At 52.6% G+C, this 26,477-nt stretch overlaps 12 protein-coding genes across 12 annotated transcripts; 6 read left to right on the plus strand and 6 right to left on the minus strand.

Moving 5' to 3' along the window:
* Positions 1 to 90: 90 nt before the first annotated feature.
* Positions 91 to 1,560, minus strand: N7459_005318 (inositol phosphosphingolipid phospholipase; the record flags this gene model as incomplete). Its single annotated transcript, XM_056944502.1, has 1 exon — positions 91 to 1,560. One exon carries the CDS (start codon positions 1,558 to 1,560, stop codon positions 91 to 93), a length of 1,470 nt encoding a protein of 489 aa, XP_056801385.1.
* A 180-nt stretch (positions 1,561 to 1,740) lies between these two features.
* Positions 1,741 to 3,394, plus strand: N7459_005319 (WD40 repeat domain-containing protein; the record flags this gene model as incomplete). The annotated part of the gene is made up of 3 exons (XM_056944503.1): positions 1,741 to 2,272; positions 2,324 to 2,487; positions 2,546 to 3,394. The coding sequence occupies 3 exons, from the start codon at positions 1,741 to 1,743 to the stop codon at positions 3,392 to 3,394; spliced, it is 1,545 nt and encodes a 514-aa protein (XP_056801386.1).
* Positions 3,395 to 3,970: 576 nt separating this feature from the next.
* Positions 3,971 to 5,673, plus strand: N7459_005320 (purple acid phosphatase family protein; the record flags this gene model as incomplete). The annotated part of the gene is made up of 4 exons (XM_056944504.1): positions 3,971 to 4,520; positions 4,576 to 4,743; positions 4,812 to 5,540; positions 5,606 to 5,673. The coding sequence occupies 4 exons, from the start codon at positions 3,971 to 3,973 to the stop codon at positions 5,671 to 5,673; spliced, it is 1,515 nt and encodes a 504-aa protein (XP_056801387.1).
* Positions 5,674 to 6,025: 352 nt separating this feature from the next.
* On the minus strand, positions 6,026 to 8,886 carry N7459_005321 (uncharacterized protein; the record flags this gene model as incomplete). Its single annotated transcript, XM_056944505.1, has 7 exons — positions 6,026 to 6,115; positions 6,183 to 6,894; positions 6,967 to 7,154; positions 7,217 to 7,427; positions 7,514 to 7,606; positions 7,670 to 8,594; positions 8,649 to 8,886. 7 exons carry the CDS (start codon positions 8,884 to 8,886, stop codon positions 6,026 to 6,028), a joined length of 2,457 nt encoding a protein of 818 aa, XP_056801388.1.
* A 2,477-nt stretch (positions 8,887 to 11,363) lies between these two features.
* Positions 11,364 to 12,617, minus strand: N7459_005322 (peptidase S8/S53 domain-containing protein; the record flags this gene model as incomplete). The annotated part of the gene is made up of 1 exon (XM_056944506.1): positions 11,364 to 12,617. One exon carries the CDS (start codon positions 12,615 to 12,617, stop codon positions 11,364 to 11,366), a length of 1,254 nt encoding a protein of 417 aa, XP_056801389.1.
* Positions 12,618 to 14,391: 1,774 nt separating this feature from the next.
* On the plus strand, positions 14,392 to 14,940 carry N7459_005323 (uncharacterized protein; the record flags this gene model as incomplete). Its single annotated transcript, XM_056944507.1, has 2 exons — positions 14,392 to 14,715; positions 14,839 to 14,940. The coding sequence occupies 2 exons, from the start codon at positions 14,392 to 14,394 to the stop codon at positions 14,938 to 14,940; spliced, it is 426 nt and encodes a 141-aa protein (XP_056801390.1).
* Positions 14,941 to 15,674: 734 nt separating this feature from the next.
* N7459_005324 (uncharacterized protein) lies at positions 15,675 to 16,467 on the plus strand (the record flags this gene model as incomplete). Its single annotated transcript, XM_056944508.1, has 2 exons — positions 15,675 to 16,141; positions 16,218 to 16,467. 2 exons carry the CDS (start codon positions 15,675 to 15,677, stop codon positions 16,465 to 16,467), a joined length of 717 nt encoding a protein of 238 aa, XP_056801391.1.
* A 318-nt stretch (positions 16,468 to 16,785) lies between these two features.
* Positions 16,786 to 17,389, plus strand: N7459_005325 (uncharacterized protein; the record flags this gene model as incomplete). The annotated part of the gene is made up of 2 exons (XM_056944509.1): positions 16,786 to 17,126; positions 17,179 to 17,389. The coding sequence occupies 2 exons, from the start codon at positions 16,786 to 16,788 to the stop codon at positions 17,387 to 17,389; spliced, it is 552 nt and encodes a 183-aa protein (XP_056801392.1).
* A 716-nt stretch (positions 17,390 to 18,105) lies between these two features.
* Positions 18,106 to 18,933, minus strand: N7459_005326 (glycoside hydrolase family 128 protein; the record flags this gene model as incomplete). The annotated part of the gene is made up of 1 exon (XM_056944510.1): positions 18,106 to 18,933. The coding sequence occupies one exon, from the start codon at positions 18,931 to 18,933 to the stop codon at positions 18,106 to 18,108; it is 828 nt and encodes a 275-aa protein (XP_056801393.1).
* A 3,504-nt stretch (positions 18,934 to 22,437) lies between these two features.
* On the plus strand, positions 22,438 to 23,242 carry N7459_005327 (frataxin family protein; the record flags this gene model as incomplete). The annotated part of the gene is made up of 2 exons (XM_056944511.1): positions 22,438 to 22,824; positions 22,967 to 23,242. The coding sequence occupies 2 exons, from the start codon at positions 22,438 to 22,440 to the stop codon at positions 23,240 to 23,242; spliced, it is 663 nt and encodes a 220-aa protein (XP_056801394.1).
* Positions 23,243 to 24,036: 794 nt separating this feature from the next.
* dph3 (CSL family zinc fnger-containing protein) lies at positions 24,037 to 24,427 on the minus strand (the record flags this gene model as incomplete). The annotated part of the gene is made up of 2 exons (XM_056944512.1): positions 24,037 to 24,093; positions 24,233 to 24,427. 2 exons carry the CDS (start codon positions 24,425 to 24,427, stop codon positions 24,037 to 24,039), a joined length of 252 nt encoding a protein of 83 aa, XP_056801395.1.
* A 260-nt stretch (positions 24,428 to 24,687) lies between these two features.
* N7459_005329 (uncharacterized protein) lies at positions 24,688 to 26,101 on the minus strand (the record flags this gene model as incomplete). The annotated part of the gene is made up of 4 exons (XM_056944513.1): positions 24,688 to 24,973; positions 25,088 to 25,710; positions 25,775 to 25,873; positions 25,958 to 26,101. 4 exons carry the CDS (start codon positions 26,099 to 26,101, stop codon positions 24,688 to 24,690), a joined length of 1,152 nt encoding a protein of 383 aa, XP_056801396.1.
* Between the last annotated feature and the right edge of the window lie 376 nt (positions 26,102 to 26,477).

Raw genomic sequence — 26,477 nt, forward strand, 5'->3', positions numbered from 1 at the left:
TAGGTCTCAAGCTGCAACGACGAAATATGAAGGATGATGAAAGCAAGAAAGCCAGACTCCAGACTCCCAGTCCTTCAGTACTGCTAAAGATCATGCGGCCTTCTCTCGATCTGCATTACCCTCTGCAGCAACGACTAGACCTCTTGCATTCCGAACTTCCCACTCAAACTCTTTGAGGGCACGCAGTTCGCTGGAGACAAACAGACCGCCAATCAGACCGTCCAGGATTCCAGCTCCGAAGTTCAGCGTGCTGACGAGAATCAAGATGAATCCAATGTATGTCCGACTACCGACCCACCACACGCCAACCATGCATCCAATTGAGATGACGACTGACAAGAAGAAATGCGCGAGGCGCCAGCGGCGCTGTGAGCGCTCGCGGAGCACGTACGTATCAATCATGCCAACAATGTGGTCGTATGTCTCGGGAGAGAGACCGGCATTAGGGGAGACTTTGGCGGAGGTGGTTTTATGGAGAGATGGGGATCTAGGCGAGGAGGGTACAGGATCCGCTTCACCCGAGGGAACAGGGACTGTAGCTGGAGAACGAGTGATCACGGCCTCCACGGCGAAGTGGTCGCTCAGGGAGCAGCGGAGGGTCGGATGGCGCTGGGTCATGCTGACCTGCGCGGACTCGACAGACCAGCGTGCGGGAGGAAAGGCAGGAGGATAACCGCCATCTCCGACGAATATGTAGTCGAGGCGTTTCGCGCGAGGGTCTTCGGCATCTTTGTCGACCGTAATCTGTTCGCCCTTGTCGAGGCGCTTGCGGAGAGCCTTAGACCAGCGCCAGGTATTGAAGGCGCCGTCGCACGTGGCGCCGTTCTCGATGAGGTTGAATTCTGCAGATGGGATAGGCCGCTTGCAAGCACGCTCGACAGCGTCAATGGCCGCTCCGACTGACGAGTTGGGATGCAGCTCACGCCACACATCGCGGACGGGGCTCTGGGCGGATATCAGTCGATGGGCGAATGACGAGGGAAGCATATTAAAATCGCCCAGTCCAATCACCAGGTGCCCACGCTCGGCGGCACCTCGCATCAGTTTGGCTATCTCCCATGCTTGCGCTGTGCGGTGGCAGAGATAGGAATCATGTGGCTCGCGCTCATAGGGGGCGTGTAGATGTGTGCAAAACACCTCGGCCACATCGGCTGTGCCGGTCCCAAAGCGGACTCTTGCGCAGGCCACACCCTTCCCTACGAACCAGTCGCCGCGGAAGAATGCTGTTGGGCGCCCGTTCAACGGGTAGGCATACATGCTGCTCTCTTCGATCGGCCATCGTGACAGAATTGCCAAACCCGCACCGAATATACCTCCAAAATAGAATTTGCCATATGGTAACAGATGACGTGTTTGGTCGCGAATGCTCTCGTAGTCTTGCTGTGTCCAGCACTCTTGCAGTCCAACTATGTCGGGTGGCGGACTGGCCAGTGCGAGTTGTCGTCCGATTTCCGACAGTCGTTCATGGCGATACGTGGCGAGATACTTCAGACCCCAGCAATTGAGGGTCAGAATCCGGATGCGAGTCGGAGGCTCACTCGCGGGAATTGAAGAGGCCATTGGGCCGTGGCGGGAGATTCGTCGCTGTCAACGGACGTCGATCGGCGGTGATGTCAAAGTAAATCGAAAAGCTCGGCGCTCACCGCCTCCGGACGCGCGTGGTTTTCTCTCCGCGCGCAAGTTGCGACTGGAACTCCGCGCGTTGTCCATTGTCCATTGTCCCCGTGGGCTCAATTCTTCATGGACCATGCGCAACCAAGAACTCGTCGGCGGGAGACTCGCGTCCCGTCGCCTGTCGATTCTTCATCCGACGAATTGGCCGTGGTCTCTGATCATGAACTCGAACGCCGGCGAACAAGCTGGACAGTGCAGAGGACTATCACCCCGCAGCGCGCGAGTCTCCCTGGGCGTCGGTTTAGCGAGTCGGAAAGCCCAGATGAATTGGCTGTCGATGCAGAGGAGTACTGGCGCACCTCCCGCAACCGGCGCAGTCCCTCACCCATCAATCGCCCCGCCGATCTGAGCAGCCACGCCGAGCGCTCCCACGATGAGTCGGACGCACTTTCAGAAGATCAACGAAGCACTTCCGACATCCACACTGCCGATGACGACGCTATGTCAGACCGTTCTCCTACTCCCGTTCCTTCAGTCGCCGCCCCACCTCCCAAGCCTGAGCGCGTGAACTACAAAGAGAAATTTGTGCTGCAGGGCCACCTGCGCGGGGTGTCCGCCGTCCAGTTCTCGCCGGACTGCTCTATGATCGCTAGTGCTGGTATGTCATCTGTCCTGACCATCTAAGGACGCCACTAATTAGTCTCCACAGGCGCGGACGCAGCTGTTAAGGTGTGGGATACTTTGACCGCCAGACTCATTTACACCTTTGAGGGTCATCTGGCAGGAATTTCCACCCTTGCATGGAGTCCCGACGGCCAATGGATTGCATCAGGGTCCGATGATAAGACGATTCGATTTTGGAACGTGAACACGGTAAGACACATTGTGGACCACGGTCTACTCTCGAGATCCTCAGCTTATTCCTCTACAGGGCAGAGCTCATACCAAACCTTTCGTCGGCCACCACAACTATGTTTACCAGATCGCCTTTGCTCCCAAAGGCAATATCCTCGTCAGCGGCTCCTACGATGAAGCTGTCTTTCTATGGGACGTACGCCGAGCTCGAGTGATGCGATCCCTACCCGCGCATTCCGACCCCGTTGCCGGCATTGACGTTGTCCACGACGGCACGCTCATTGTTTCGTGCGCTCTTGACGGTCTTGTCCGTGTTTGGGACACTCACAGCGGCCAGTGTCTCCGGACGCTCGTCCACGAAGACAACCCGCCCGCGACATGCGTCAAGTTCTCCCCCAATGGCAAGTACATTCTGGCCTGGACACTCGATGGCTGTGTTCGCATGTGGAATTATGTGGAGAGCCGTGTCGTCAAGACATTCCAGGGCCATGTCAACAAGAAATACAGTTTGTCTGGATGCTTCGGTCTCTATGGGCCACCGAACGTGAAGTACACCCCGCCCCTATGCTTCGCCGTCAGTGGAAGCGAGGACGGTGCCATCCTCTGCTGGGATCTTGTCAGCAAGAAGGTTTTACAGCGGATCGAGGGACATACGGACGTTGTTCTTGGGGTACACTCAGGCAAGTTGAATGACAAACGTCTGCTAGTCAGCTGTGGGCTGGACAAGACAGTGCGCGTGTGGGAGGAGGCTCCTGAGGGTGACCCTCAAGATGCTTCGGGCTCTGCCTCTGACTCGTTCGCTGGCAACGGTACTCTGCAAAACGGAGTCTCCACCGCCGACGCGGACGAAGACGATGCGATGACCGATGCTCCCCCCGAGCCATCCACTGCAACCACGCCTGCGGAGGATGTTACGATGACATGATCTGGACTCTACGTGCGCGCTTCATTTGCGGTTTCTTTTCGTTTTGTATCGGCGGCTAGGTTTCTGTTGAAAAAAAATAGGGGGAAATACCCGGTGTCTGGGGCGTTCTGGATGGATTTGAGATCGATGGGAGGTACATGTATCTGGGCACGATCATTCTGATACGCATAGCTGGCGTTCACCTTTTACATAGAATGAGAATATCATGCGACTACAGCGACGGTGAAAATCGATACTACACCCCGGCCCAAGGCGGAAATCGGAAGCGTGAGTCCACCTCTCAGCCCTGCGATATGCATTCTCCGGCCCACACCAACCACTCTCGGCCGCCAACGTGGTGCATGCTCGAGATACCATAGGCCACTGCCAGAAGCTTAGCCCTCTTAGCGCAAGGCTGCTGCTACGCCACGTGCAGAAGACGGGCAAATAAATGGGATTTGCAAGTATCATTTACCGGCATAGCGCGGCCTGCTCTTACCGACCTCTCTATAAGTCTCCAAGTCGTCGCCCACGGCAATGGTCGGAATCGCAAGCCCCAAAGTCTTGTAAGACTCCCTTTGACCGCTTCGCTTCACCATGGCATCTCAAACCTTTGCCGTCCTACTTGGTCTCGTCGCTGCTGGTCAGGCTGCCCGTCTGCCCACGGGTTTCAAGGATGCATTCACCGGCTGTCGGGGGAATCGGACAGCGCCAGAGCAACTACACTTCAACTACGCCGGTGACCGTGGCATGACCGTGAGTTGGAACACAGCGGCGAAGCTTCAATTCCCCTCCGTCCGATATGGGAGAGGCTCGCGCCTCGATCGCATTGCCTTCTCAGAGGTGTCGGTCACATATCCCACGTCATCCACGTACAGCAATCATGTTGTCATCGGCGGGCTTGACCCGGACACCGAGTACAGCTTTGCCGTACACTGTGCCAATGAAAGTGATCGACACACGTTCAAAACCAGCCTGTCGGCTGGAAATCCTCGACCGTACACTTTTGCCTTCTTCGGTGACCTAGGGACGATGGGTCCCTTGGGCTTGACCGATTATGGCCAAAAGGACGCTCTCAGCCCCGGTGAAACTACGACTATGCAGTCTTTGAGCCAGTTCAAGGATCAGTTTGACTTTATGTGGCATGGTCAGTTGCTTTGCATCTTCTATCCGAACAGGGTGCTGACAAGCAAGCTGTCTAGATGGTGACCTTGCTTATGCAGATGACTGGCTCAAGGAGGAGCTCAATGGCTTCTTGCCCAATACCACGATCAAGGGAGGGGCTGCTGTATACGAGACGATTTTGAATGCATTCTACAACGAAATGGCCGAAAGTGTGACCATGGATCGCCCGTACATGGTTGGCCCAGGTAAGTCTATCCAGGGCCTTTCAAACACCCATGCAATGACTCGAAGGGCTAATTATGCAATCAACTAGGAAACCATGAGGCCAATTGTGACAACGGAGGAAGTGGTTCCTATACTGAGAGTATCTGCATGCAGGGCCAAACTAACTTTACCGGCTTCCGCAATCACTTCCGCATGCCTTCCGAGCAGTCGAGGGGTCTTGAGAATTTCTGGTATTCTTGGGACTATGGGCTGGTGCACTTTATCCAGATCAACACGGAGACTGATGTGAGTCGAAGCCACAGTGGGCGCATCCGGGAGCTTCTCCTGCTAACTCCTCAGTTCCCTGATGCTCCGGACCTCCCCGGTGGAAGTGGTGATGAGAACGCCGGCCCGTTCGCGCCTAATGGCACGCAACTCAGGTGGCTACAGGAAGACCTCGCTTCTGTCGACCGGAAGAAGACCCCATGGGTTATTGTCGCTGGCCATCGCCCATGGTATGTCGACAAGACCAAGTGTGGGTCCTGTCAGGCAGCCTTTGAGCCCTTGTTCCTGGAGTACGGGGTTGATATTGCTCTGTTCGGACACAAGCACTTCTACGAGCGGCTGGCGCCGATCGCGAATGGAACACCTGATCCCAAGGGGCTTACGAATCCCTCCGCTCCGTGGTACCTGGTCAATGGTGCTGCTGGTCACTATGAGGGCCTGTCATCTCTGAATTACCCGTTGGAGGACTATACAGTCAGGGCCATTGATACCGTTTACGGATGGAGTCGCTTCACCGTCCACAACTGTACTCACATCACGCAGGACTTTATCGGTAAGTCCAAACGTTCCAGTTACCACACGCGGTCCTTTTCTAATTGCGCGGCTTCATTCAACTAGCCAGTGGCAATGGCACCGTGCTAGACTCGGCCACGCTCTACAAGAATCACGATGGATGCAGCATCTGAGAAGGGTTGAGCATACAGGAGAGCCGGGGCCATCGACGCATGAGTGCGGTGTACAGATGCAGGATCTTTTCATCATTATGCCTGATGATGAAACAGTATACTCTTCGACGTACGTCCCCTGAGCAGGAATCAGGCTACGTTGGTCCGTGGTGACGATACCCTACATACAATACCTGGTTCGACTAGCGGTTTATTCCAAGATAGAAAGCAGATGCCTTTGATGTCGAGGAATTGCAATCTTGTGAGTTCAATGCATTTAAAATACCGTATATGAGCAAGAGACGCCAGAGCTTGATCAAACAAACAAGTAGCTGAGATGCTGAAGGTCGAGAACAGGGCCGCGAAGGCTTCATTACTTGCAGCAAGCGAACTTCAGGGGCCAATCCTTGCCGTTGACCTTCTGTTTCTCGCAGGTTTCCGCCACGACATCTTTGAAGCGACACTGTACGGCGTATATTAGCTAAGGGTAAAGCGACGACCGTATGTAGTTTGCGTAGAGCAATACTTACCACTTCTGCATCACAAGGGAGGGGCTTGGTTGGCATGCCAATTCGCTTTTTCTTCCTGGTGTCATAGGATTTGACATCGCTCTCCGTCACCTCGCAAACCGGAAGGCTGACCGAGATATCGTTCGGTTTAACATTCCCCTTCATGATGTCTGACAAGACATCGTTGGAGGTTGGGCTGTCGTAGCCCCTCTGCTTCTGGTTGTAGACGGCAGCCTTGATGAATTGGAGAAGGGTCAATCCATAATCAGCAAACTTATCCCAGCCAGTGATTGCATCGTTGCCTTCCGTGGGCCATGTGTATGAGGCTTCCAGGAGGAAATAAGCATCATTGCCATCACAAACGCGGACCAGGTCATTTTTGAGCGTGGTCTTGCATGTGTTGCTGCCATATGCTTTATCATAGGTAGTGTGGACCACGTAAATGCCTCTTTCTTTGAAAACGATGTTGATAGCAGCCGCGATGATTCCATTTGTTGTAAAGTTGGTAATGCCCTCCACGGTGTTGGTGGTTGGTGAAGAGGCAAACATCCCAGATTTGAGCAAATAGGGCAGGCCGCTCTTGTTGGTCGCATAATCTTGCTGGGGCTGGTTGTTGTATGCGATTCCGTTGACCAGACCGTTGAAGTAATCTTGCATGCCATCGTAAAGGTTAGTGACTTGTTTACCGATAATGTCTTCCAGATTGGCCTCCACGTCGATATCTCGTTCAGCTCTACACGCGAGGTTAGCGTCCAACCCGATCGTCCAACGGAGGTATGATCTCCGAACAGAAAGAAGTACTTACACCGCACCAGCAGAGGTTGCAGCTCCGTCTAGGAATGACGCTATGCTCGATTCATACTCAAGAATAGTGTTGACTGCGGCTTCGCCTTCGATCAAGGCCGCCTTCACGAGAGGGCTGATGTAGGGAACGAGGAATGCCATGCCAACCTGCATCACCGAACCCACGATCATCTCGATAAACTCACTCGCCTATACGGATTGTTAGTTTGTTAATTCGTTCGAAGCTTGGACCAAAAGAGAAGCTCTCCTACCATCGAGATGGCCTGCGAAATAAAGTTCTTGACCAGACTGTCAACATACCCCGTGAACGCTTCCTTTGCATACTCAACAGAGCCCAGAACCAAGTTCGCTAGCTCGCCGACATTGGCAATCGCCTCAATGGTGTAGTAATCCAAAGCATTCTGTTTGTCCGCCTCGCAGTCGGACTGTGAGCCACCGACGACAGCCGTCCCATCATAAGCGCTGTGAGACACTTTGGTTAGGATCAGAGAATACAAGCACTACGCCCCATGGTGAAGTCGTGAGGGCGTCGATTAGATGGCACATACATGACAATATTGTTCCCGTTGAGGAACCCAGCAACTTCATTGGTCATCCAGTCCAAAAAGGACTTGCCGTAGTCCTTGGGGATCTCATTGGCACTAGAAACAATGTCAGCATTGAGTAGCTGTGTGAGGACATAGAATAGAACATGTTTGACGTACCGGAATTGAACCCACTCCCCCATGTTCTCTTTTTGCCATGTTGCGTTGTTTCTTCCGTCCGACTTGCACACCGATTTATAGGGGAATTCGCTCGTTGTGCTCGAAGTAGTTGTGTCAGTAGTCTTGGTGGAAGAAGAACTACTGGTAGAGGTATCCTGCGTGGTAAAGCGCGTCACCTTCGGGGTGGACGTGGTAGAGCGCGTCGAACTCGAGGTGGAAGTAGCGCTATCGGTAGAATCCCCAGAGGTGGCGGAGCCTGAGATAACAGCTGGCTTGCCTGTACCTGAAGCTTTCCCGGTAGAGATGCCGGAAGTTCGTTCGGAAGTGAGGGTTGGGATCACACTTGAAGCAGCCCTACGGCGAGAGGAGCAGACGGCCGCCGAGGTTGGTTTCAGCTTGTCTGAACTTGAACCTCGCGCGGACATAGGGGTTGGGATCACACTTGAAGCAGCCCTGCGACGAGAGGAGCAGACGGCCGCCGAGGTTGGTTTCAGCTTGTCTGAACTTGAACCTCGCGCGGACATAGGGGTTGGGATCACACTTGAAGCAGCCCTACGGCGAGAGGAGCAGACGGCCGCCGAGGTCGGATTCAGCTTTCTAGAACTTGAACCTCGCTTGGGGGTTGTGAGCGGAGTCGAAACTGCAGCCGTTCCGATTCTGGGACGCGAGGAGCAGACGGCAGCCGAGAGAGAAGCTTTCCCTCGCACGCTTGAAGAACGATTCGGAGCGGCACCCTTGGTCAGCGTAGGATTGGGTGTTGCACCCGATGATGGGGAAAGGACCGGGGAAGTAGCCGGACCGAGGGCGCGACTCTTGATATGACATGCTGAAGCCGATATTGAGCCTGATGATGACGATGCATCTCTCCGGAAGTGACGACGGGATGAGTCTTGGATCGGCTTTCCTGAAACCTCCACGACCAGAACTATTTTCCGTATGAGCAACCGACAGCAAGGCGTGAACAGAGGAAGAGACTTACCTAGCAAGGACACCCAGAGAAGAGCGCGCCATAGGCCTCTTAGCGAAGACCCCATCATTTCCTCGGCCAGTGCAAAAGATACGAGACAAAAAGAGCCAGCTCGGGGCGCGGGATTTGAGCAAATGCTTTCCTTATATTCCGAAGGCGTTGGGGGCATCTCGCCGGCTGATCCACGTTCCCACCAGGTGGAAATTGCCCTGCCATTCCATGTTAGGCACAGTCCAATCGCATCGAGCATGGCGTATCGACCGGAAACTGAACCGGATCATTGTTGTATCCACAATCGCTCGCATGAGGTGGAGATTGGTGCCTCCATCAGGACTGGTCTGCGACTCGAGTCTGTAGCACCTAAGAATAGCGTCACAGAGACCGACACCATACAAGGATCCATTATTTGGGGGCAGATGCTTGAATGCAAGAGCAAAGCATGTACATGTAGGTACGTAGGTACACGAGCAAGTCGACAGATGCTTGCTTTCGACTACATTCTCCAAATCCCATCTCTCTGCTCGGACAGTCCTGGTTTTGCCTCTTGTAGCCCCATTCAACCCACTTGCATCCTTTGATGGTGCAGAGGCAGTTTCACAATTCATATTGAACTCAGATTCGCCCCGTGGCCCCAACATGTATATGTATATACGTACCTACATATAGTCATATAGTACCTGGCATGATTGAGCCTCGCGGATTTCCGGGCCCCAGGGGAACAAGGCTGTTTTTTCGATGTTTTGCCCGTCAGATGGCTGTGTGCCTATTGTAGGTCAGTTTCCATGGTGTAAGCTCTATATATTCGTCTCCATATGGATCGAACGAAGGAACTAGCCCCTGGCCCCGCGCTATTCCCGTCACGGTTGCATCCACGCAACCTTTTTCATACAGAATAATAATAATAATAATAATAATAATAATAGCCGTAATATTATCATATCATGTATTTCCCCCCGGTGACAAGGAGGTATGGTCAAGTGTTTCAGTCGAGATTGATGTCGCTCGGCCTTGAGAAGATCTATGATGTTTTCTAGGCAGATCAGTACGGGCTTTGACAAAACTAGATCTACAAGACGGTCGTCGATCATGATGATGATTGCGGTAATGCGAACCTTGTACATACACTCTAACAATGTTCTGTTCGGGTATATCCTTGCCATATACAGTATTTTCCCAGATTGCATTCTTGATTGAAGAACTGCCTAGGTGGGTAAATACCTGCCTAGGTGGGTAAATACCTGCCTAAGTGGGTAAATTCCTGCCTAAGTGGGTAAATAACTGCCTAGGTGGGTATACAGATCAGATGATGACGTGAGGCGATACCGCAAGGCGTTTTGGAAGTACAACAATGGGAGAATACGCAACTTGGCCCCCGGGGCGGGAGATCAAGCTTATCAAGCGCAAGCTTAGAAGCTTAGGCAGGCTTGAATAAATCCCAGCGCTTGCTAAACTCCCGTGTTCTGCTTGGCGGAAGCTTGGTACAACCCGTCGATCTATACGGGACGACATAACATATCTAACATGTATATATGTGTATATATGTGTATCTATCTATATCCTCCGGTCCCAGCAGTGTATCCAATTTGGTTGTATCGTAAGCGCGACCGCAAGGTCCCAACCTAGCGGGTGAAAATCTCTCGACTGAGTCTGTAGTGAAATGCAGCCTTGCTAGAGTTAGTGTCGTGGCCCCAACTCGCCCTATCTAGCCCCTTCTGGAATGAATTTAACTCGACTAGTTCGAGGCTTGCGCATGATCCCTTCGCTTCTTTAGTACGCTTGAAAATTCTCCTCCTTAGCATACCGCCAGGAACGCGGATATGATTTGCTCTCGCTTCCCATGTCCCTGACTCGCTGAGATCAGAGTGCCGTACCTTATTTTGATGCTTATTGAGTAATGCACCCCCTTGCCATCTTTCTATCAATTTCCGACCGTGAAGTCAAATGCATAATTCATGCCTTGAAAGCCTGGTGGTCGAACGAAGAGAGGCAGAATCTGCATCGTGACTGTACGGAGTCCATTCTTGGATGATGATGTTATCCCACTTAATCCTTCAGTCGCAACGCTTTTTCGACAGTGGGGGCGATTGAGTAAAATAAATATTGAATGGGTTGGGGGCTGGGTTCCCTCTGTGGCAAGTCAGCACGTGCCTCTTCTAAGGGGGGTGAAATATCACCGTAGATCTTGATGGGGATATCTGGCGCCTTTCCACGCACTTCTGTATGATCAACTTGATACAACTACAGTCGGTCGACTTTGCTTTCCTTCTCGACTGCGCTGCGTTTAACCTCAGCAGCCGTCATGGGTATAAAACCAAGACTTCGAAGAAAAGGCACCGGTAGAAAGGGTGTGTTAGGGAAAACCCCAGATACAGGTCCTTTAGACTACAGCACCGACTCGGTAACTAGTGAGTAAATATGGTTTAAATACACCTATCGTAAGTACATAGCCAATAGAATTGATGGCGTAGATCTTATCGAGTGCTGGGGAAGAGAGGAAGGAGAAAAGAGCGAAGAAATGAAGCTATCTACACTCAGCACGGAAGTATAAATAACACAAAGGCTGGAGGTGGCAATGATCGGATCATGAGACTCACCTGCGTAGCTACTCTCTCGTCTGAGCAGATGCCAATCAATCATCCATAGGGATCTATCACGGCCCCCCAGGGCACCTCAAGACGGTCTTATTGTACATCGTTCCACATATCTGGGAGAAAATCCTCATCTTGTCTAACAACACACACACTCGCCCACTGTCCAAGGAGTGCCAGACTCACGGTTCCAAATGCCCCGTAAATTGGATCCTGAGCGCATATACGAGGCACCGTTGGCCGATCTAGACTCAATCTTCTTCTTGATTGCCTGGGCCACATTGTCAGCTCTACGGAGGCTGGAGTCGCTGGAATAAAGGTACGCCGCAAGGCCCGCTACTTGGGACGTAGCGAGAGAAGTTCCTGCTCGCAAGTATGACCCCGACCCGGATCCTTTAGCACACATGATGCCCTTCGTCTTGCCAACTTCCAGCAAGGCGGGAGCCCAAACCGTCACCAGCGGGCCGCCCTGGGAGAAGCTCGGTCGACGGCCATACACGTCGATTCCACCAACGACGATCATATTGTCTTTGAAAGCGTCCTCCTCTGCAAACAGGGCTGGGTATTGGCTGACAGCTCTGTATCCTCCGTTGCCGGCAGCAACCGTGAGCAGGGCCCCTTCCTTCACCATGGCCAGGTACTTCTCTCGGTATTTTTCACGGAGATCACTATCGTCCAGCACGGTTTTCCCGAGACTATAGCTGAGATTCACCACCCAAAACTCCGGCTTGTCTTCCTTCGCATTGTCCGCCTTCTTCGCCTTGATATCATCGATGATCGCCTGTAGCTCGGCCAGCATGTAATCGTCATTCTTGAAATCGGCAAAAGGAACCATCGTCAAGTTCGCACTTTTGGCAATGCCGTAGAGGGTACCGACTGCTTTATCCGCGACACAGGTGCCGTGTCCCTCGACGTCGCCATTGACCGTCGGGACATTCGGGGGTTGAAGAACCTTGATCTGGCCTCGGTTGACGCCAGCGGGGAGCACCCCCTTGAACTCCGGGTGGTCTTCATTCAAACCAGAGTCGTGCACATAGATGATTACCCCCGATCCGGCGTAATCGAGAAAGGCAAAGTCGACGAGGTTTTGCAGTTCCTGTCCTGGCGCTTGCGACCAGAACTTGACTTCAGGGCGCGAGGTTTTGGCCCGTATCACCGTGCCGTCGCGTTTCCCGAGTTGATGATGGATAGCAGTCCGTTTACGTGAGGTGTTGATATTGCCGAATTCATCTTCGTAGTAATATTCCGGGGCATCGTCGATGGTCGAGTCATTCTCTTCTATGATCTCATTCTCCCAGCCCGGTCGGACATCGTGCTGAGCATTGAATGTCGGGGAGCCGGCGATGGACTGCAACAACGCCAGCAAAAGGGGAAGGAGAAGAGGGTGCAGCATTTCGGGGCATGGGACTGTCCCCTAGACGAGGGGAATCGAGAACAAAAGGGATCGCGGACCGACAGCGGGACTGCTTGGATATCGGATTAGGGGCATTTCTCAGCCTTGAGGATGCATGTACGTGCCCTGGCTCGGAGGTGTATTGGCCCCTGTTCCTTCTTGCCAGCCCCAGTACGAGGCTGCCCGGGTGGATAAGTGCTCGGTGGGTTCATTTGGGTATATAGGCTGCTCTTTCTGTGTTGGTGCGCCGGCAGAGAGAGAAAAGATAATGACCATGCAGCTCTCGCGCCAGCGGTCCGCAATCGAGTCTTCTCAGGCAGCCATCATCATTGCCAAATACAATCTTGGTAGTTGTTTCACTTTTAACTATAATTGACTTCTCGCCCCCAGCCGCCCCGGGGGCCCGAGACTGTGAGCACTAAGCATTTGGATCCTACCTAGGTATCTCGTGCTGAGATGAGTGTAGAGACGACGAACAACCGCAGACTTACGCGGAGGAAAGGACCGAGCAGAACGAACAGACTAGATGTACTGGGAAAAGGAGAGGGGCGAGAGGAGAGGAGGAAGAGGAAGTTTCCGAAGTGAAGCTATCAGCGATCGCGGGCCCCCGGGGCTGCTTACTGATCACTCCGCCGTCAGCATTCCTGCGCGGATTTATCTGCATGCTTGGAGGTATAGACGAATTGTTATTCCGATAGATCATGTACATATGTACCCAAGTAATCGGTGTCTCGGTCGGAGGTCTCGGGGTTTCCTGTCTAGCCATACGATCGACCTACAAGGGAGCTAAGGAATCTTGATGGTAGAAAATCAAGCACTTGTGCTTGATACTCTTTGGACAGCTTTGATCGCATAGCTATGTATGTTGGTAGACATGTAATATATCTGTCAAATCTTGAATATATTGTCAACCCGGACGGCGATCATGGCGAGAACGTCAACGTATTGATCACGAAATCCCCTAGAACCCTTATAGTATATATGGTCAAAAGGACTTTGCTTTTGGTGGTAGCCGGTAGGGCGAAACTGCTTGACCTTCACACGTCTTGACTCGACTACTTGACTTCTAGCTGAATAGCTATGGTGGTGACCTTTTTTTCATCTTTCTCATTGCCCCGATGCTCTTGGTAAGGCCACCTCGGGCGTTCGAACTGTTTCCTTTTAATTTTTGCACATTCTTCCAAGCATCGTCGAGGCGATGCGCCTCATATCATCAACCTGGTCATTGTCTCGTCCGACCCTATTCTACCATTTCTACCAAGGAGATGATATCCTAGAATAGAGGCGCAGGGATGGGCCTAGATTGAAGGCTGTTTCAGTGTTTTGGTCGTGTATAGCCACGCTCCGCCGGTTTCACAGCTCATCACCCAGGCCTGCCAAAGACATCTACCCGTTTCTTTATTTCAAGCGAGCCAAAGTCAAGGGGTAGCAAGTATGTTTTCATTCGGCTGCAGATCAACGACCGATTCTGGCCTTTGTCAACTCGGTGCAGGGGGGGGGGGGGCTGTATGGCTGGCTGCATTTACCAAGTAGGATGAGCGATCCATGTTTCGACATATCTTGTCAACGCTTCTTTATCCTCGATGACCCCTACATCGTCAACCGGATTCGCAATGAAGGCACCGATACTGGTGCTTTTTTTAGGCCATCGCAGGTATTTAAACCCTCTCCTGGTCTCTGACGGCTCTTGTTCAGTTCATCCCAATCTCCAATCTCTCCGCTGTCCATGCTCCACGGCAACTCAACTGTCCTTGCCATTCCAAGTCAAGCAACCATGGCCGTCACCAAGTACAAGGAGCTGTCTTTTCCTGAGACACGGGAGCCCTTTCGGATTATCCTGCGAGTCCTTGAGGAAGACATTCCCCAGGATCTCGGACAGGATGCCAGAGAACGATATCTCAAGGTGGCCAGCATCTTTTTCTTCCGGATGGGTCTGCAGAGATTTGAGCGCGGAGACAACTACATCCGCACTCTGCCTGGTATGGTCAATGACCAGAGCTGGATTATTATTGACTGCTGTGCTTCGGAGCTCCCCCACGGCAGTAGTCCGAAGGGGCTTCCTGTGCACAACTACCGTGTGACTGAGAGACGGTATCTTGTATGTTGAATGGCTCTCGTTCTCTCCCCTCTTGAGTGCTGTCCTGCCTGTACTTGAATATGTGGTGCCGAGGTAGATAGGTCCATCGGCGAGAACTAACTCTTGGACGGCAGGAATTACGAGGAATTAGTGCTCCAAGAGGCGACATACGATACACTGTGCATGATCACCGACGAATATCCCTGGCGCGAGGATAAGCAGACTCGGCGACGTAAGGAACCCTGAACTCTTTTTCCTTCCTTTGTGGGACAAGCGAATACTGACACTTGATACCGAGCAGCGAGCGTTTGAGCTTTCTCACTACCCACGGGGAGTATGGTTTAGATGAGGTTGGATTAGATGAAAGGGCCGAGATTGAACCTGTAGGAATGGAGGCGTGGTGATGATCAAAGCATATCGGGTCGTTTTCTTTGTCTTTCGTTCTTGGGGGCCTCGGTATCATCCAACGCGACTTTGTCTCATTGGAGGCTGTTGGGGCGGTAGAATGTAGTTTCCTTCCATAGATTCAGATGATCAGTGTAGCTAGCAATTCTCTTTATCTGATATGTCGGTCCTTTCACCCCTGACCACTTTGAGGCTGAATGGCTAGTAGTATTGATTTGCAATATCCTTGCCTTTCTTTTTTTTCTTCTTTCCTTTCCTTTCAACAACATCGTACACGGCCTCGTCATCCACTCCGGGTTATACAGGTCCTTTGTGGATAGGAGGGTATTCCTCTCCTCAACCATGACCCGTCTTTGAGTTGAAATCATCATCTCCAATTCCAAGCGCCCAGAGAGGATGGCTGAAACTGGTGGGTCTCTTTATCTGTGATCCATGTACCGTGATAGAAAGGGTGCAGAGGAGACCTTTGTTTCAGCCCAGCGAGACATGTTAAAAGCTCCATCTCAGGACAACGGCCGACGCCCATCCCATTCCTTCATGTTCTACCTGATCTTTCAACGGCACAGTATTCAGCCATGGGTCTCGGTAAATTCTTGAAATCTTTCAGAACTCGCCATGTCACCCGTGGGGAAGACGTTTCACCGGAAGATGCATTGCAGGATGGATCTGCATGGGAGCAGGATCCCATCGCAAAACAACGCGGTGGCAATCGACAACATATGCTCCCTTGTCTAGACTATCCTCCCAATCCACAAGCTATTCGTTTTGTCATATGGATTGATCTGGATGCGCTATCGGACGATCTATGGGACAATGTGGAATCATGCCATCGCCCTATTACAAAAAGCTTCTTCCAGCAGGATATCATTCGGGACTTCCACCGCAGTGACACGTTTGTCCGTCCTCTGACCCCAGACGAATCGGTGCCTGTGATGGAAAACTTCATTCTCATTGACTGCTGCACGGACGACCGTCCCAAGGGCTCTGGGACTTACGACATTCCCGTTTATAATTTTATACTCGAAGAAAAAGATGGGTGTTTGTATGTATAGTCCCTATTACCGGAGAATACTTCTACTGGTTGGATAGCTGACACCTTTTTTTGCTACTCTAATCAGCAAGTTTCATGCTCTCACCACTATCAGCATGGCGGTGCTATTCGCCATACGCTCTCAAACCGATCGATATCTTTGGCTGGAGCCGGACCCAACACCGCTTGAATATATGGATGTGAGAACTGCTAAGCAAGTCTGGCTGGGCCAGATAGAATGGATGCATGATATACATCGCTGGGGTCATGATATCAATTTCACGCGCGAGGACGGTGTATGGGCGGATGTTATCAGCTTCGCAAGCGCAGGTCGCTGAGCTTCGCGTTTAGTATTAGTGTATGAAAAGGAAGATATTGCACCCTCACAGAGTAGTCGAGGGGATGGTTTCTCCTCTTTCTTTCGTCCTTTTCGTTACCAACTTATGATATTGTTACCTGTTGCGTCCGGTCTTTAGCAGTCCATTCATTCTTTCTGTTTGACTCAAATCCAAGTTCGCTATTTGTTCTATAGGTAGATGACAATCTTTGTTCGGCCGCCAGGATACTGGATATATGAAGCTGCAAGAACGGTCACGAATTCTCTTCTCCCCCATCCTCCTTCATTGAATACTATAACCCCATGATCGATCTTCACCATGTCAGGCCGAAGTCCCAAAGCCTCGGAGCCTCTTTCCCTCGTCGGACTCCCACCGCGGGCCCAGGCTGTCCGGTTTGCCCTTCAATTCAAGATATGGGATCTGCCAGACCATCTCCAGAAAAGCCTCGACGAAGGCCACCCGGTCATCGCAAGAGCATTTTTCGAGAAAATGGATCTCCAGCGGTTCAACCACAAGGACAACCTGATCCGTCGCTCGATCACGAACGGGTTTGACTTTTTTATACTCATCGATTGCTGCCCCCACGACTGGCCCTGGGGTGAGAGTACCTACCGACTTCCTCTATGGAGCTGGAAGGTGCTCCATCGGAACGGTGAGTTGTAAGTCTACCATGATCTCAATGTTGTAATGACTGCCCATTGCGCTTTTCAGGAACTCACGTCTGGCACGCAGGGACTTTGCACCGCTGAAACCCAATCTCTTCGAGTTCTGTGCGCTGCGTCGATTCACTGACCAATATCGCTGGCGAAAGGAAGAGTCTATGGGCCCGGCGTACATCGACCGGAGAAATATGAGGGAGATTTGTGTCGCGAATGCAGAGTGGCTGAGGAACGTTGCACCTCCGGCCTTGCTCGGTCCATGACTTTTATTCATCTTTCCATCAATCTCTACTGTTTACGTTGAGATATCTTGGTCAATTCTCGACCTAGGCTCTTCTTCACCGTTCATCTTTCTTTTGAACGATATGCTGGATACAATGCATGTATCAACCTCCCGACCTCCTGTACTACTTTATTCACTATCCACCTGTAGCTTTGTGGCTTGCTGACATTCCCTGCAATTGATTTCTCTTTCTCTTCCTGCAAGGCGTGTCATTTCTCCCGGTGAGACAGGCTCGCATCGCAGCCCCGGGAGTCTGCAGCCTTGATTCGTGAAAGAAAAACTCGGGACGCCACCACCGCCACCTCCCCGGTCTCCAATCTCCACTAACAACGCAGACCACTCGTGAGAACGAAGCAATTCTTTGAGGTGAAGAGGTGGAAATCCGCCACAAACTACGTGAGGTCACTCTACCGGCGGCACACAACTACCGGGACGAAGATCCGGAAAGACAGGTTGGGAACTGCGGTTTTGGAAATATTTGCGTCAAACCCTGGGAATATGGACAAACCAAACGACAGATACATCAATGATCCAAAAGAGGAGACTCGTGAGATCCACCGTGACAACATGAAACCAAGTAGAACCAGCATATCGGTTCGGAGAGACGCCGAACCCTCATCTCGTCATTCTATCGATTTGTACAAAGTGCAGTGGCTGGCATTCCCTCGGAAAAGAGGTAAAGATGAAAAGAGCCGACTATGCGGTGTAGTTGCCTCCAACCTGGTTCAGCTCGTTGTTGGTGTTGACGAGGAAGCCCGGGGCAGCCATGAAGTATGAGTAGCGGGTGACGTTGGCCTGCGAGTCGAGGAATTGCACGGCTTGGCTGACGAATTTGGCCGCATCGCTCTCATTGCTTTCCGAAACACCGGCCGCATCGATGCTAAGAGCAAACTCGGTGACCCAGACCTCAGACAGGTTGTAGTCGGCGGCCGTGCTGACGGCCTTTTGGATGAAGGACTGGAACTCGGGGAACGAGTTCCCGTACCAGTGTACGGCAAGGCCGTGGACGTCGCAGTTGGAGCAAAGGTGCATGAACTCTCGGAACCATTGCAGGCCTTGGTTTGGCTTGACGGACGAGGTTACGGCGGGACTAATCAGCTTGGCCTTGCCAGCGAACGGGGTGATATGGTGCCGATAGAAGCTGGCGGCCTCAGTGGCGGTCATATTCGCTTGTTCACGGTTATCCGGCTCGTTTGGACCCAGAAGGTATTTGGTACTAGTGACGCCGGCCACGAAAGTCTCGATGGTTGTCGCCCAACCTTCCAAGGTCTTTTCACCCCAGAGCATGGGCACGAACTCGATTCCACTCGGCAGGCTCGACTGGGACAGGAAACTCGGGGAATAGGCCCAGTTGTAGGCCCAGGAGATCTGGCCAGTTTCAGCCAAGGGAGTGACGGCAGAGACGTCGTTGTAGGCAGCGCCGCGCTTGCCAGTCGAGCGCTTCTCCACTGACATGCGGTGCGGCACAGCCAGAGCCGACGAGGCCAGCAGGCCGGCAGTGAACAGAGAGGTGAAAGAGACCATGATGGATTGCTTGGATGCGGATCTCAGGCCTTGCACAAGAGAAAGGAAGGGAAGACCGAGAAGCCGGTTCTCGAGAGAAATGAAGGTGATAAAAAGGAAAGGAACCTAGATCCGTGCACGGCACAAGACTAGATAAAAAGCAGAAAGATCCGAAGGAACGGAGATCCGAAGGAATGGAAAGAGATCCTGCAGGCTGGGAAGATGAGAGAAGAGCAAGACCCGAGGGGCCGAAGAGGATATTAAATCCCTGGGGGCGAGTCCAGGCATCCCAGCTGGAACCGCCGTTTCTTCACTTCTTCACCTCCCAGTGGAGCAGACAACGCAGTGATTGTGCCTGGTTCAAGGCCATCATTGGTTGGGGAACCTATGGCTTTTTTCTTTTTCATTTTGCATTTTCGACTTCTGCATCGTCGACGCCAGTGGCATCCATGGAACTGGCCTCACAATGGGGGCGATGGGGATTGACAGTCCCGGCGACCTTGCAGTGATTGGCCACGCCCTAGCGTAGTGTCTAACGTGGAAGATGGATCATGATGATCGTGTCCCTATCCTCCGTCTGACTGGAGCTGACTTTTGCTCTTCATCGCAGATGTCCACTCTTCAAAGACCCGAGTCGGTTCCACAGCTGGCCAGACCGCATCTCACCATTGTACAGCTACTTTGGACCATCACGACGAGGTCGGGGAATTTTCCCGCCTGAACATGAGGGAGTCGTCTCCGCGCCTTTCCAGGGGCTGGATAGGGGTCATTCGGAGTGACCTGGCTTGCCTTTGGCAGACAAGGATCCTTCCTACACATTTTCCCGGAGACAAGTCAGGCAATCCCGATGCCGTATAGTCTCTCTGTGTGCCCTCTCTGTGCCCTCTCCATGGCAGGTGGATCCCAATCGAACAAACCACGGAAGACGATTGCGTGGGCAGTGGAATTGTTACATCCCACCTTTCTCATTGGTTCGACCGCGGCGCTTCCGTGGAATCCAGCCAGGGCAGCCATGTGAATTGGGCTCGCTATTGACTGGAAACCCTATCAGAATCCATTCTCCACACAAACACAAGAGTACTGTACACATCTCGAGGTCGAGACAACAAGGTGTCCAGCGCAGTTCTGAAGACCCAACCACCATGGATGATAGTCAATGACCGTCTCCAAATGATCCAGGTGTGAGCAAGAATCTGGCACACCGAGACACCCGATACTGCAGGCCGCGCCACCTTTCCCCCAGCCATGACGGCATCGGCCAGTCACAGGCGATCCGGCCCAACTCCCCGATCGCCCGCCAGTGTTTCAGGCCAAACTCTGACCAATTGATCCCCTTCTGCCCCCTTGCGGTGCGCCTAGAGCACCGGCTTCTGATGGGCCTCTGACGAACACTCTCGTTTTCAAACACTAGCGACCTGGACTAGACCGCCACACTCGCGTCCCTCTCCACAACGCGACAAGCCTTGTCGGAGCCACCAAACGTTCGGCAGTACGACTCGTGGGGACAACCTCCGCTGACTCGGCGGCACTTCCCACTGACTTACGGTGTGCTGACACACTGGAAAGAGGAGGCAAAAGAGGAAAATCCATTGCCTCTGCCGGGATGATTCCTTTCAGCCACCGACCTCGGATAAGGCCCCATCCCTAGACCTGGGTGTCGAGTTCCTGCGTCTGTTCCAGGCGGCCCGGTACTCATTGGCTGGGGTGTCTCAGGAACGGGGGCCGGTAAGCAAGCACAAAGCGATTGCCCTGCCGTGACACAGATCGATCCTTGATTATTATATTCATGATTATTATATTCATGATTATTATATTCATGATTATTATATTCATGATTATTATATTCATGATTATTATGGTGCATTATTATTCATTCTCTGCACGGGTTTTGGATCCTTCGGATTCGTGCCCGTTGTGTCAAGGCTTCAAGGCGTCAGGCTCCGGTCACGTTTCTGGGCCCCCAAATCTTCGATTACCACATAGAGCTCTGGGGGCGATGTCCCAAAGAGGGAGTCACAGTGCTTTGTGTGTTATACGAGCCTTTTGGGGCAATTTGTCGTGCAGCTGCTAGTCTATCCCTCAGGATCGACCCATTCCGACCCGACCGACTACGAATTACCATACTCCATCCGGATTCGCCCTTTCCCTGCTTTTTGGGCTGACGGCCTATACCGTGCCACAATTCACCTCGGCTCATCATTATATATTTTTCTTCTCGTCTCTCCCGGGCATCCCAGTATCTATATTCACTAATCGGGTATGTCGCTCTAAATGGATCCTAGTCTGCTCTAGTTTCGACAGCTCGCCATTCGTCGGGCCTCATGACGAACCCCCCCTTGGGCTAAGACTATCCCACGTCAGCCCCTTCGCAGGAAAATTGCACCACTTGCTAGCGCTGTCAATAGTGCCGGCAAAAGCTTCCGTCTATGGCTTCAAGCCTCCTTATGAGCGTCTATACATCTACGGCCAAATGAATATTCCACGTGTGCTATCTCCTGACTGACCCCAACACTCCGATGGCTGAGACTGATTCGAAATGGTGCCGATTGGATCATGGCGTTCCTTTTCTGCGAGCCCATCGCGTCATCATGTCCAGTAATCGGAGACGGGAAAATAGGGGCGAACAGGGGAAGAGAGGTTCTTGGATGTGCAATTCATATCGTTCGACCATCACTCGCAGACAAAGTTCCGGTTGTGGAGCAAGAGCTCTGGGATGGCTTAGGGGCGGGCAGGGGAGCTTAGGGTCGCTCAATCCATCGAGATATAGATCTGCTCAACAGTAGTCTGGATACTCGAGGAGCCCCCGTCTAGTAGTCTCATACGTGATTGTCGTTGTGGATGAACGACAACTCACTCACCGGATGCGTCCGTGGCCATCACCTTTTCAACACACCCCTGTGTCCCTCAGAGATTAGTATCCAGGTACACCTTGACAGCTGGTGCCCAGTTGCATTTCCTGCCAGGCCTGCAGTTAAAAATGCATACAGGCTTCCACATCGAATACTGTGATTCAGTCCAGTATGGTCGCTGATCTAGATCGCGGTCTTCCTTTTCGGGAATCACTAGGTGGACACGCCATAATAAGTTCTGCAAAGCGATTGATCTCTCGATAGCTAGACCACAGCTCTTGCAGAGTCTTCACTAAGCTAATGGAATGCTTATCCCTCTCGCCAAATCAGGATGAGATCCCATAGTCACTAACCATGGATCTCCACGCCTTTCCACGCCGCGCCCAAAATATCTCAACTCCACTAATAAAGCTCCAGTTCAATCGATACTGAAATAGACAATTCCGTCTTGCAGACCGATCACTCGGGTTACATCACCATCACTCAATCTATCGCTCGCGACCATCCCATCCAACGACAACCTCATCGATCGGCAGAATGGCATAATCACCCAGCCCGGCAGGCGGTCACGGCCCTAAAACCGATGATGTATGCGCTTTTTCTCCGCAGCTCCAATTCTCGAATCCCGTCTCTCTCCGCAGCTGTCACCAGCAGACATCAACCCCGTCAATCCACAATGCTCTCCCGCACAGCGCCTCGCACTCTGCGCCTGGTCGCCCGTTCCTCCGGGCGTACCATCAGCACGAGCCTTGCCCCGCCAATCCGCACCGGCATTCAAGCTCCAGCTCCAGCTCTCCACCGCAGCTCCGCGGCCAAGATCAGCCCGGCTCGGTCGTTCACCTCCTCCGCTGCTTTTGCCAAGGGCATCCAGCCAGACTCCGAGGATCCGCGGCCACCGAATCCCCAGTCTGCGCCTGTCGCGGGTGCCGCCGTGCATGTCACTGAGCCGTCGCCGTTGACGGCGGAGGAATACCAGCATTACTCGGAGCACTATTTCAATGTCCTCCTGGGACATTTGGAGAAAGTGCAAGAAGAAGGATCTGATGTTGAAGCGGAGTATAGCGTACGTCATTGTTGCCGTTGCTGTTGCCGTTGCTTCTCTTTGAATCCCCCATCTCCATTCCTCTTCCCCGTCCCTACCCCAATGCTCTTCTCCCATGGCAGCAGCCCCAGCAAGATACCCGGACTAACACCCACCCCTCCAGGCCGGTGTGCTGAACATCTCCGTCCCCGCAGTCGGCACCTACGTGCTCAACAAACAACCACCCAACAAACAGATCTGGCTCAGCTCACCTCTTTCCGGGCCGAAGCGGTATGACTGGATTGTCGAGGGCGACCGCATGCACGAGAAGCAGGGCACGAGGGAGTTTGCGCACGGCCAGTGGATCTACCTGCGCGACGGGAGCAATCTGACTGATTTGCTGAATTCGGAGCTGACCCTGACGCTGCCGAAGGATATCTACGGGGAGGTTGTGGAGTGATTGTGCGTCTCGATTGCTTGCGCAATGGCGGGTTCGTGGATGAATCATGAAGTATAGGTGATGATCGTAATGAAGGGGTCGGAACGTCGTGTGTATCACTTGGTGTGGAAGTTATCTACGGTGGATCATGGGACATATTGTAGTTTTATGGGTGCAAGTTATTTCGGTAACGGTATTGACCAATGTGGGCTCGAATGCATATCCCAGGGTGTTGATAGAAGATCCTTCTTCTGTCGATGGTATCAAATAAATTTAGCCCGGCGCTGCTCTCGTACATGGTCCGTGAAGAATCGTGAAAGGCAAGGCCTGATGCATACGATCAACCAGTCTGAATCACAAACCCAAGACCCGTGTCGGAGATCCCATCGCCCGATGAGCACTTGCCATTCGAGCATCTCAATCCAAGCATGATAGAAGCAGCTCGTGGTCACATCTGCAGAAATGAACACTTAACATGTCGGGCTGTTGACAGACCGCAAAGATAGCGTATATCCAAGACCCTCAGCGTGATGTGATCCCCGCTGTCCTAGTCCCAGAGGTTCCAAGTCGTCTAAACGGAGACGCCATGGAGCGTCCTTTAAAAGAGACGACATGTCGGTGTGTGCGAGCGACCAAGGCTGGGGGTATGACATCCATTGCACCGACAGCGCGGGGCATCATGTGGACCTGTCGCATGAAGCGCGCCACAGCCCGTGAAAAGGCAGCTGTATCTCGGACACGGTATTTTCACGGACACGAGAGCAGAAGGAAAGTTGTAGCAAGGATATTAGAAGCGAGGTATCAACGCCCCATCTTCACGCCTGCACAGCAACAGCGCCAGCCGGCGCACTATCCGCCTTGGGAAGATCGCTCTGCACAAATCATAATATTAGCATTAAATCCAGTGAGACGCGGTCATTGCAGACACAAAACGGCATTCAAGGAGGTCCTCGAATGTCGACGTCCTCATAATCGCAGTGCGCTCAAGCCTGAGATTATCGCGATACATACCAGATCATAGATTACCCGGATCATCAAGCTGCAGCTCGGACATACACCAATATCCTCTCCGTCGCGGAGGTCGTCGATGGCAATCTCGAATCTGTCGCCACATGGGCAGGGGAAGTGATAGATCTGCAGGGCTGGGTCGAAGGTCATATCTTCGATTTCGATTTCGTCGTAGATGGAGAGGGCGTCGTCGGCCATTTTGGAGGTCACAGTCGTGTATGTGAGTAGGTCCTTGAATGTCTGGATTGCGGGGAAAAGAGCGATGGTCAAGGAGAGAACGCAAGTCGAACGCAAGTCTGAACTCGAGTCGGTTCTTTTTCGGTGGCGGACAAAATTTTGGCGGGGAGGTCATGTGATTGCGGAGTATACAAATGGGTGTTTCAGGAACCACGGCTTGTCTTTGCAACTGAGATTTCGATTATTTTGATTGCGCCTGCTGTGTATAGAAAGACCTCGTTTTACTCGCCCAGGCGGGCGATTTCCATGCGAATTACCTCGACTTCTTTGGCGAGGACTCCGTACCGGCGGGCGATCTCTGCCAACGTACCTCCGTCCCCGCCGGTGCGGTCTGCCCCCGTTCCCTCTGGCATGTCCACATCCCCGTATCTCTTCAGTTCCTCAATCGCCAATGCGCGCCGCTCGTCGAGTCGTCCCCGTGTGTCTCTAAGGTGTTTCTGGTAGCCGCCGAGTGCAGCTAGTGTCTCGGGGGTGTAGAGTGTTGCCGCAATCTCAAGTTTGGTCACTCTGTGCCACCGTTAGCAATAGTTACCATTGTGCAACAGAGCAATGGTTCAAGAGTCCAACTCCATTCCAGCATAGCAGCAAGCTGCTGAGTAAATGAGGGGAGGAGGTGCTCACTCTAGTTTCCCTTCTATCCCCTGTGCAACAGTAGCCAAATGCTCCGCCTTCGCCTTCGTCGCCCGCGACAGCGTACCGTGTTTTGCCCGCTCGAGAATCACCACTGTCCGCTCCAGGACCAGCGTTCGAACCGCCAACACGGCCGCCGCAGTCGCTGCCATTTTCTGTCGGGCTGCGGGCAGATCAGATAGCTGGATGCGCCGGAGCGCGCGGACGCGGTCCCGAAGCTGTGACGAGAGAGGCGGCACAGGCGCCATTGAAGTTCGCACACGGCGGTCTCGGGCACGGGCGCGGGCATGGTGATTCGAACTTGAGCGAGTTGGAGCCGGGATACTTCGTGAACCCACCAGTGCTGGGGCAGCAATGTCTGGATTTATGTCGGAATCGGCGTTTGTTGCTGCCAGGGCTCGAAGCTCGTGGATGGCGGAGGAGAGGGTATTCGAGAATGGTAGTATGATAGATGGGATTTGCGAATAAAAGGCCTCGATCTCAGGTGCGAGGAGGGACAGGGCATCATCTTGTTGAGGTCCGGATTCTTCACGATCTTGCGGTGAGCTGACTGGTTCAATGGCTGTACACGGCGTCTCAAGGTAGAGGGAGGTTATAGCGAGTGTATCGTGGGACTGCGAGAGGTCGAAGTGAAGAATTAGCCAAGGAGTAGAGTGTATACGACCGCGCTGCACGCACCTCATCGGGAAGCCCACTGTCGGATGCGAACGCCAACTGCCTGAGGGTCTGTGCCTTGATCCTTTTCTTTGCACTCCGTATCTGGCACTGCTTCAGGTCCTGTGAAAGGATGGTCAGATCTCTGCGAAAATGTTTGGGTTGCGCCGCGCGAGTACTACGCCCAAGCAGCCCGTCACAACCAACCTCCATAACAGCCTCCCGGGCCGGGTCTGTACTGTTGGCGCGAGTCGAACCATCAGCATTCAAGAGGTTAGTCGTGATGTTCTCATACAATCGCTTGAAATTGGGATTGTGCTCAAGAATGGAGGGATCGCAAGGGGGAATCATAGCGGAGTGGGAGTGGAAAGATTCACCGCCAAGAGCGGAGCTCCAAATACGGAGTTCAGTAAACAGAAGATGCCAACACCGTTCGGTTCATGAACAGACACAGTATGGTTTGCTGTGCCTGTCTACTCTACAATAACTGTCGCCTACGATAAACGCAGTATTGATACAGATTTTGGCATTTCCGCGTTTTTTTCGTAATCATACAAGTGAAGCAACTCGCTTCAGCTCAATCACCATGTTTCCATCCTCAAACTTGTCAAGGAGCAAATTGCCTCCCCCTAACGTGCGAAGAGAATCATCGATATAACATAGTAAAGGGAAAGTTTCAAGCAATCCAGGACCATGGTAAGATCGAGAGTTGATGCCCGGCGATGTC

The sequence above is a fragment of the Penicillium hispanicum genome (genome assembly GCF_028827665.1).
Source record: "Penicillium hispanicum strain IBT 35686 chromosome Unknown utg000004l_segment0_segment0, whole genome shotgun sequence".
Taxonomy (NCBI): Eukaryota; Fungi; Ascomycota; class Eurotiomycetes; order Eurotiales; family Aspergillaceae; genus Penicillium; species Penicillium hispanicum.